At 51.9% G+C, this 9,836-nt stretch overlaps 1 protein-coding gene and 1 long non-coding RNA gene across 2 annotated transcripts; one reads left to right on the top strand and one right to left on the bottom strand.

Annotated features, from left to right (window-relative positions):
• Positions 1-421: 421 nt before the first annotated feature.
• Positions 422-5,343, bottom strand: LOC126062118 (uncharacterized). The gene is made up of 3 exons (XR_007513981.1): positions 5,332-5,343; positions 4,848-4,901; positions 422-1,621 (listed from the first exon to the last, which is right to left on the bottom strand). It is a non-coding gene; the product is annotated as an uncharacterized LOC126062118 (long non-coding RNA).
• Positions 5,344-5,443: 100 nt separating this feature from the next.
• On the top strand, positions 5,444-8,648 carry GJD3 (gap junction protein delta 3). The gene has a single exon (XM_049859222.1). The coding sequence runs from the start codon at positions 5,454-5,456 to the stop codon at positions 6,381-6,383; it is 930 nt and encodes a 309-aa protein (XP_049715179.1). The 5' UTR covers positions 5,444-5,453; the 3' UTR covers positions 6,384-8,648.
• The last annotated feature ends 1,188 nt before the right edge of the window (positions 8,649-9,836 follow it).

The following is a 9,836-nucleotide window of genomic DNA, read 5'->3' as shown; positions in this document are numbered from 1 at the left end:
AGCAATGAGAAATTGCTCATATTCTTCATATCTTTTGAGTGTCATCGGAGAATGAAGAACACCCTAGCTCTGTCTATATAACCTCTCAACATAGTCAACAGGATGAAGACAATTAGACCAGTTGTATAACTATCTCCAACTCTTGGCTTGTCCCCTCTGGCTGCCTCTGAGTCTAACTCTCCCAAGAAACAAATTCCTAGGGAGCGCAGATTACAGAAGAGTGGGGAGCAGCGTTCTCTCACAGATCTCACGTATTACATCCTTGCCATGCTCAGTGGTGGGCTGTTATATCCATGTTGTGAAATCTCTTTAATTTCAACTTGTGAACTTTATAAGATCTTTCCGTGTTGTTATGTGTGTTACTTCAGCAGTGTTACCAATGTTTTTGTAAATATTTACTATGTTTTTCTATTTAGCTTAATTCCAACAATTTTTTACTTAAATAAAATGTAAATGTTGCAGCCCTTTGATTGCCCTTTTTTTTTTTTCTGTACTACACACTTTCCCTACTCTAAAATATAGCTGTCTTCTCTTCCTTTTGAGAACTGTTCCAGTGGTATTCTGGTGGGCCTGACAGACCCTGGCCATGGTGATAGGTCTAAGAGAAGGGCACCGTGACCTTATTGAAGCCAATCAGGTTTTTCCTGGGATTTTGTGCACGGGTACTGGGAGAAATTCTTCATCCCAAAATGTTTACATACCAGTATTCTAAAACTTCATATAAGGGAATTTTACAATTGTTGTTGTTAGGTGCCATCGAGCTGGTCCAACTCAAAGCAACCCTATGTACGACAGAATGAAACACTGCATGGTCCTGTGCCATCTTCATGGTCATTGCTATATCTGAGCCCACTGTTGCAGCCACTGTGTCAAATCCATGTCATTGAAGGTGGTCCTCCTTTCTACTGACCCTCTACTTTACCAAGCATGATGTCCTTCTCCAAGGACTGGCCCCTTCTAATAATGCCCAAAGTACATAAGACAAGTCTCGCCATCCTCCCTTCTAAGGAGTATTCTGGCTGTACTTCTTCCAAAACAGATTTATTTGTTCATTCTTCTGGCGGTCCATAGTATATTCAGTATTCTTCGCCAACACCATAATTCAAAGGCATCAATTCTTCTTCGGTCTTCCTTATTCATTGTCTAGCTTTCACATGGAAATGAAGGAATTGAAAATACCAGGCTTGGGTCAGGAGCACCTTAGTCCTCAAAGTGACATCTTTGCTTTTTAACACTTGAAAGGAAGGAGACTTTTGCAGCAGATTTGCCCAATGCAATACGTCATTTGGTTTCTTGACTGCTGTTTCCATGGAAATCCAAGTAAAATGAAATCCTTGACAACTTCAATCTTTTCTCCATTTATCACAATGTTGCCCACTGGTCCATCTGTGAGGATTTTTTGTTTTCTTTGTGTTGAGATGTAAACCATACTGAAGGTATGTCAAGTAGGTATCCTTTTGTGTCTGGCTTCTTTCATTCAGCAGAATATTTCTGAAATTCATCCATGTTGTTCTATGCATCAATAGTTCCTTATTTTTTTATTGCTGAATGTTATTCCATTGTATGGATTTGTTTATCCGTTCACCTGTTGATGGACATTTGGGTTGTTTCCAGTTTGGGCCTGTTATGAAAAAAGCTGCTATGAACATGAGAGTACAAGTCCTTACGGGCTTCTTCTCCCCCCATTTCTCTCCAGTAAATACCTAGGGGCAGAATTTTTGTGTCATACATTAAGTGTATGTTTAACTGTATAAGAAACTGCCAGTTTTCCAAAGTGATTATATCATTTCAGTCTTACATTTTTTCCTCAGTATTTTCAGGAGTCAGATTTGTGTTTCTTTTGAATGAGACCAGAGCTTCACTGGCCTCAAGGTGGCCCCAGTACAGCCTGGTGAGCACAAATAGATATTCTAGTAGATGTTATTTTAGCAGGAGTAAAGGAAGCCTAATCCATAGGTGACCTTGTCTTCTGTCCCCAGTAACTTTCCAGGACCTGTCCCCAAGGCAGTCCTTTGGACCCAGGACTTACTGTTTTCAGGGAGGAAGTTACTGTGGTCTGCAGGTCAACTGATCTTGATCTAACCTGATCCCACTCCCTGAAAGATGCTGGAAGGCGAATAGGAAGTGGGGCATCAAATTTCAATTAGGGTAGCTAAGAAAATATCAAAGGAGATATTACTGTAAAGACTAAAAAACTTAGAGGGGCATGGGAAACAGAAAATACAAATGTCTTGTTTATGTCATTAGTGTTAACATACTGGGTACAAACATGTAAGTTCCTGCATATGCACATCTGTGTGCAAGTGACAGAGCGGCCCTGCAGCCCAGCAGGCGGGTGGAAGGACCACGGTGAGGTGTCTGGGACACCTGGATGTGAACCGGGCCTCTCAGCCTAGCACCAGGCTTCAAGCATGGCCAAGAAAGGGACCGTGTGCCCACCAGCTCTGCACAGTGTCAGTGACACCCTCCTCACGGTGCTATCTAGGAAGGAGGATGGGCCTCAGAGATTGTACAGTCTCCTCCGCCGGGCCCTGTGGCAGCAGGGGCGGGGGACAGTGAAGAGTGACCGTGAGCTCTCCACCCCTCACCCCCCCTACCCCACCACCTCCCTCTTTCCAGTCCCACAGCCAGACAGGAGGCTGATGGGGTTTTTCCAGGCTGGGCTGATGGCCTGACCCAGAGGGGGCCACAGGGACAGGGAGGGGACCGTTTCTGGGCAGTCAGGTGAGATGTGTGTCCCTGAGCCCCATGCTTCGGGCAGGGAGCAGCTCTGCCAGAAGCAGAACATCAGGGATGGGGAGGCAGCAGCGCCCCCACCCCACATCCTGTTTTCAGAATGTGGGACACCCGGCACATGCTCTTTTGTTTGGACTTTGTCCAGGGTAGCATCCCGCCACCCAGGCTCACTCCCAAGGGAACCCTGCATGAGACTGGGGAGGTGTCCTGGCACACCCAAGCGTGGTTAACCTAGAGTTTTCCAGGGTGGGCTGGGCTGCTGAGCCAGTGGAAATGAGGGGGTACATTTCCCATGCCTTCCGGAAAGCAGGTAGGGGGTCCTCAGCAGATGAAGAACCATGCAGCCCCCCCCTGACTCCCACCCTTTCCACCCCACCCTCCATATCCCCTGTGGCTGAGAGGAAGTGTCACTGAGCAGACAAGGCTTGGTGTCCTTCCCCTCAGGGAGGGCAGGAATGGTCAACCTCCAGCATGGGCTCTGGAATTAGGCTGGGTGTGAGGCCGGGACTCGCTATTTACTGGGTATGTGACAGCGGACAAGTGATTTAGACCCTGAGCCTCAGTTTCCCCAACTGTGGGTCGTTGAGAGGATTAAATGAGCTAAATTATGTGACGGATCCCCACACAGGGCCTGGCCCTGAGCAGGTGTACAGGTGAGGAAGGGAAACTGTGCAGGTTGGGCAGCCTCCTAGATAGGTGGAGGGGACAAACAACACTTCCCCACTTCAGAGTGTCCCCTCCCTGGCTGCTCAGATTGCCATCAGTCACCCTAAACCCCCCTCCATGGGACACCTGCCACCACCCAGGGCAGTGGGGGGTGACTCAACTCAGGGCCATGGAGCGTGGGGGAGCCTTTCTCTCTACATTTCACATTATAAAACAACATATTCATTACGGAACGTATGGAAATTAACAGAAAAGCAGAAAGAAAACAAAGCTTTCACTTAACTACCAAGGCTAGCCACTCTTGATAATGTTTTTCCATACGGAATTTTTTCTGGGAATGGGTGTTTTGGTTCTCCGAACCATGGTTGGGTGGGAAGGTCCCTGGGTGGCACAAACGGTTTGCGCTTGACTACTAATCTAAAGGTTGGTGGTTCAAACCCACCCAGTGCCACCTCAAAGCCCTGGCAATCTGCCTCCATAAAGATTACAGCAAAAAAAAAAAAAAAAAAAAACACCTGTGGAGTAGTTCTACTCTGTGCAACACATGGGTTTGCCAGGAGTCAGAACTGACTCAATGGCAGTGGGTTTGATCTTTAGGTTCTAACATGGCTGGGACCTTACCATTAAGCCTTTGAGCTGGAATGAAACCTGAGGACCAGCTGGTCCAAACTCCTCAGTTGGCAAAGGAGGAGACAGAAGAGCTCAATGACTTGCTCACAGTCAAGCTAGTGGCAGAGCTGGAGCCAGAACCCATTAGATGTTGCTGCCTCTTAAAACAACAATGCCCCCAACACCAGCACCAAATCTCCCTCCAGCCCCGAGGACCATATTTAGAGAGAACAGTCAGTTAACAGGGGATCTAGGCTTCCCAGTTTGGGGGGAGTATGTTGGAGAAAGGCTTCCATGAACCCCCTAGTTCTCTCAGTAAAGAGTGTTGCTCCGGTTAACTCCATCTCCCCACTTCCAGATGGAGACAGCCATAGGATGGGGATGGGGGTGGGGTAGGTGAGCAATGGATGGGGGCTGGCAAAGGCCAGCAAGGGGTGTGGCCCTATATCTGTTCCCTAGGGTGGAGCTAGCCAGCAGGGTCACCCTGTCCCTTTAAGAGAAGGAGGAGAACTAGCCCCCTCTGTATCCTGTCCTGTCATCCATCCCAGCCAAATCCGAAAGGGAAAATGAAAGAGGGACCAGGAGAATCAGGTCCCAACCATCTCCCGAGTTCCAGCGCTCGACTCTGACATCCCAGCCACAATCACAGGGTGAGTGCAGCTCGAGGAGGGCCTGGGGACAGTAGGGGCCTGTGGGGACCTGTACATGGGAGGCACTTTAAGAGGATGTAAGAGACTGGAGGGACTCCAGAGAGGAGAGCCGGCTGAGCCCACATTCCCACCATGCTGCGCTGGGGTGGCTGGGACACCTAGGACAAAGAATTCTAACAGACTTACGGAATTCGGGGCTACACTTGCATCGGCTCGCCAATCCTGAGAGGAGTTCACTCACTGCAGGAAAAAGGGCAAGGGAAATGAGGGGTGGAGAAAAAAGGAGGTGGGGTACCATTGGGTCTGCTGGCCCGCATCTCTCCCAACAGTAGGAAATGTGGGTGGAAGGCAGCACTCTTGTGCGTGGAACGTATCCTTGAGCACATGATGGTACCCTCTGTGTGTCTGCTTCCACAAATATGTCAGAGGCTCTGATTTTGGGGGTTCCTTTCAAAGACTCTGGAATCTAGGGGATCCTGGAGTCTAACCAAGCAGGCCCATGGGTGTCTGGCTAAAAAGCCAGGGTGGGGCTCCACGCCAGCACCCACCGACCCCAAGGAAACAGGAACTCATATTTTAAAGTCTACCATACTCAGTGCCTCCCCTCCCCGTGCTTTCCAAGGCATTAATTCACTTGCGCCCACAAAAACCCTGCTGAACCCAGGCCTACCTGACTTTCCGACTCACTCTGAAGTTACATATGCCTAACGGACCCCACCCCAATGGGCGTAGGAGGGGGTAGTCCCTGCTCTGTCACTGCCCCTAACTTCCTGGCCCTGCGTCCCCAGCGCCATGGGGGAGTGGGCGTTCCTGGGCTCGCTGCTGGACGCCGTGCAGCTGCAGTCGCCGCTCGTGGGCCGCCTGTGGCTGGTGGTCATGCTGATCTTCCGCATCCTGGTGCTGGCCACTGTGGGCGGCGCGGTGTTCGAGGACGAGCAGGAGGAGTTCGTGTGCAACACGCTTCAACCGGGCTGTCGCCAGACCTGCTACGACCGCGCCTTCCCAGTCTCCCACTACCGCTTCTGGCTCTTTCATATCCTGCTGCTTTCGGCGCCTCCCATCCTTTTCGTCATCTACTCTATGCACCAGGCCAGCAAGGAGTCAGGCCGGGCGGACGCGGGCGGCGGGGGCGCGGAGACCCGGCCGCCGTGCTCCCGCGGCAGCTCTGAGGGCCCATGCGCGCCCTGCGCCCTGCGCGCCCGCCGCGCGCGCCGCTGCTACCTGCTCAGCGTGGCGCTGCGCCTGCTGGCCGAGCTGGGCTTCCTGGCCGGCCAGACGCTGCTCTACGGCTTCCGCGTAGCCCCGCATTTCGCATGCGCCGGCCCCCCGTGCCCGCACATCGTGGACTGCTTCGTGAGCCGGCCCACCGAGAAGACCGTCTTCGTGGTCTTCTACTTCGCCGTGGGGCTGCTCTCGGCGCTGCTCAGCGTGGCCGAACTAGGCCACCTACTCTGGAAGGGCCGCCCGCACCGCCAGGACCCCGGGCGCGCGCGCCAAGCGGCCGAGCGCGACAACCGCTGCAACCGCGCGCACGAGGAGGCACATAAGCTGCTCTCGCCGCCGCCCCTGCCGCCGCCTCTAGCCCTGCCCTCCCGGCGGCCTACCCCGGACCTCTACGCCCCGCCCGCCTACGCGCACCGGGCGCCGATAGGCGACAGCCAGGGTGGCAGCGGCCGCAGCAAGGCGTCTCTGGCCACGGTCCGCCAGGACCTGGCCATCTAGCGGCAGGCACTGCGTCGGGAGGAAGGTGAGACCAGAAGCAGGGCGCCACCACCCCGGACCTCAGAGCAGAAACAAGATGTGACTTCCCAAGAACTGTTCGCAGGACCCTACCGGAGCAGGAGACACGTAGCGGGGATGGCCCATAAGGCAGCAACTGCACTTCCGTGGTGCTCCCAGCTGCACAACCCGTTCTCCGCTCCCCGTGTGAGCTAGGGGCAGAGAATGAACCAAGGCTGCTCCTTGGCGCGGTGATCCAAGTGGAAAAGGAGGCAGGAGGACCTGAGAGAGAATGGACAAGAGGAGGGTAGAGCGGAGTGGAAGGTGGAGGGCCCTGATTGTTTTACTGGGGACAAAAATAACTGTGAGACTAGCATTCTGGGGCCTCTCCGTGTTCAGGCTGAGGCGTGGCCTGTGTGCACGCATATTTACACACGTATACACTGTGCTGTGTGTGCATGTATACATATACACCGTGTGAGTTATGTGCCCACATGTACATCCTGTGTGAGTTCTGTGTGTGCACATGTACACATATATACCCTATGTGAGCTGTGTATGTGCGTGCATACGTATACTCCATGTGAGCTGTGTATGTGCACACATACATCCTGTGTGAGCTATGTGTGCACACACGCACCCTATGTGAGCTGAGTATGTGCGTGCATATGTATACCCCGTGTGGGCTGTGTGTGTATCTGCATGCCTACACCCTGTGTGAGCTGTGTGTATATGCATGCATTTGTATACCCATGTGAGGTGTGTGTGTGCACGCATACACCCTGTGTGAGCTGTGTGTTGTACATGTGCACTTGGACATCCCTGTGAGCTCTGTATGTGTGATCTGTGATATGCACTGTGTGGGTGGCCAGGATCCCATGCTAACAGCAGCGGAAATGACTCCCTCCTTACTGCCCAAACCCATTCCATCTGTGAGGGCATCTCAGGAAGGGCTCCCCTCCCATAGGAGCCCACACAGGAAGGGAGGGGGCGCCACCACCCCCCACCCCCAGGGGCAGGCCTCAGTCTGGCAGGGCTTGTAAGCACCATCCACACTCTCCACTTTGTGGCCTGGGAAGGGTAGCTGGGCCCCTCCCTTTCTATGGAGACGACTGGGGGTGGGCAGTGGGGTCAGAAGGCAGGATAGCCCAGTGTTAAACTCCTTTCTCTCTGCCATCTTTACCCTCCCTATCTGCTGCTATCTCCCTAGTCTATAAATGTGATTAAATTCCCTCCATCCTCAGAAGAAATCATCCCACAAAACAGAACATGCTCTTGGCCCTGCCTCAGCCTCCAGATGCCACCCCCTTTCCTCCCAGGCATCCAAAGCTGTCTACATGGCTCCCTCATGTCCCCTTTCTGTCTCTCCTCTGCCCCCTCATCTGTCTTCCTCCTTCACTGCCCCAGGGGAGGTCACCCTTGAAAAACATCACCCTCCACCTAAATGGCAAATCCAGGGCAATTTCTCAGCCACCATCTGCCTGCACCTCTGGAGTTTCACCAGACCCCATTGACCACACGCTCTTTCTCTGCCGTGCCCCCACTCCATCCAATTTTCTCCTGCCTGCCTGGCCGTTCCCCCTCTCACCTCCTTCCCCGGACTCCTCTTCCTCAGCTTCCCTACCTGTGCTCCCTCCACACAGCAGCCTGGGGGGGGTCTTTCTAAATATGCCCCCTTCTTAAGCCCTCTGGGGCTCCCCTTCCCTCAGGGCAAGCCCATGAGTCACTTTACTCACGATGACCTTACCTTGTGTAGAAACAGAACAAAACATTACCTGGTCATGCACCATCTTCATGACCGTTAGTATGTTCGAGTCCATTGTTGTGGCTTTTGTGCCAGTCCATCTCATTGAGGGGTTCTCTCACTTTCACTAATCCTCTACCAAACACGATGTCCTTTTCTATCGATTGGTCTTTCCCGATGATGAGCCCAAAGTAAAGAAGTCTTGCCATCCTTGCTTCTATGGAACATTCTGGTTGTAGAAGAAATACAAAGAATTAGCTGACCCAAAATGTCAGTGCTGAAAGTGAGAAGCTCTGCTTGACAGTGATGAATTGCTCAAGAGTGAGGGCAACCTCAAGCCCAGAGGTTCCCAACGGCGATGGCACCATTCCTAGGTGGCACTTGTAAATATGCCCCCTACTTAAGTCCTCTGGGGCTCCCCTGCCTTCAGGGTAACCCCATGAGCCTGCTCTGACTCATGTCCATCTTATGTGGAAATAGAACAAAACAATGGGGTCCTCATTGGCATTTAGTGGGCAGGGGCTAGGAATGCCAAGGTGTCCTCTCGAAATGAGGACTTGTCAGGAACAACTTTAGGATCTCCCACTGGACAGTCACATAGTGGAAAACCTCTTTATAGTCACCGAGCCCCAAACCTGACTCAGTGCTACACGTAAAACATTAAGGTTTAGGGTTTTTATTATACATTGTGTGTCCATTTTTATTTCAGCACCCACCTATACTTCTGCTCTTTCATTTTCTTGAACTTCTTGTACAGAATGGTTTCTGAACTTACCTCTTTTAAACCCAAATGTATTCATTAATAAAAATAGAGATAGGCCTATGACTCCATCATATCTGCCATGTGGTTGTGCCCAGGCATTTACATGTCAAAGTACTTCCCTTAATCTCTCCTTCATAATACAGTTATGATTGATAGCATACTGATTGTTGAGAACATGTGTGTAGGTAAAGGAGCCCTGGTGGCGTAGCAGTTAAACGCTCAGCTGCTAATCCACCAGCCACTCTGCTTCCTTAAGGATTACAGCCCTGTAATCACTACCTGTGGGGAGTTCTACTGTGCCCTATAGGATCGCTATGGGTTGGAATCGACTCCTCAGCAACGTTTTTGTTGTTGTTTTGGTACTAGAATTTCATTTCAGATTGGTAAAGAAGTTGTGAAAACCCTATGGAGCAGTTCTACTCTGTAACACACGGGGTTGCCAGGAGTCAGAATCAACTCACCCGCAACCAACAAAGGAAAATGTTAGAAAACAAAAATCTCTGTCCCTGATGGCTGGCTCCAACCTGGGCTAGATGAAGACATAAGCAAGGAGCTGTGGCCACCTGGTGGCTAAAATAGGAATGGCTGGCGACTGCTAACCTTGCCCGAACACAGCCTTCATGGCCTTCTCCCCAGATCCCACAGGTCTCAGTGCTTGACTCTTCACTGGCTTCAGGGATCCAGGAAAGAGGCCTGGACTGAGGTGGGAGCCCAGAGCACTGATCTGCCACTGACCTGCTGTGTGACCCTGGGCAAGGACACTGCCCTTTCTGGGCCTTCAGGTGTAGTGTGAGGAGCTAGGAAAAACTGGCCTCTGAGGGCCCTCTGGGCCTCCCAGACTCACTCCTCTTGACCAGCAGCCTTCGGATCCTTCTGCACCCTGCCCTCTGCTCTGCGCTGCCTGCCCACAGGATGGCTGTGTGTCAGGACAGTCCTTCTGGAGACAGAA

The sequence above is a fragment of the Elephas maximus genome, chromosome 19 (assembly GCF_024166365.1).
Source record: "Elephas maximus indicus isolate mEleMax1 chromosome 19, mEleMax1 primary haplotype, whole genome shotgun sequence".
In the NCBI taxonomy this organism is placed as follows: Eukaryota; Metazoa; Chordata; class Mammalia; order Proboscidea; family Elephantidae; genus Elephas; species Elephas maximus.
This window is presented reverse-complemented; position numbering and strand designations above follow the sequence as displayed.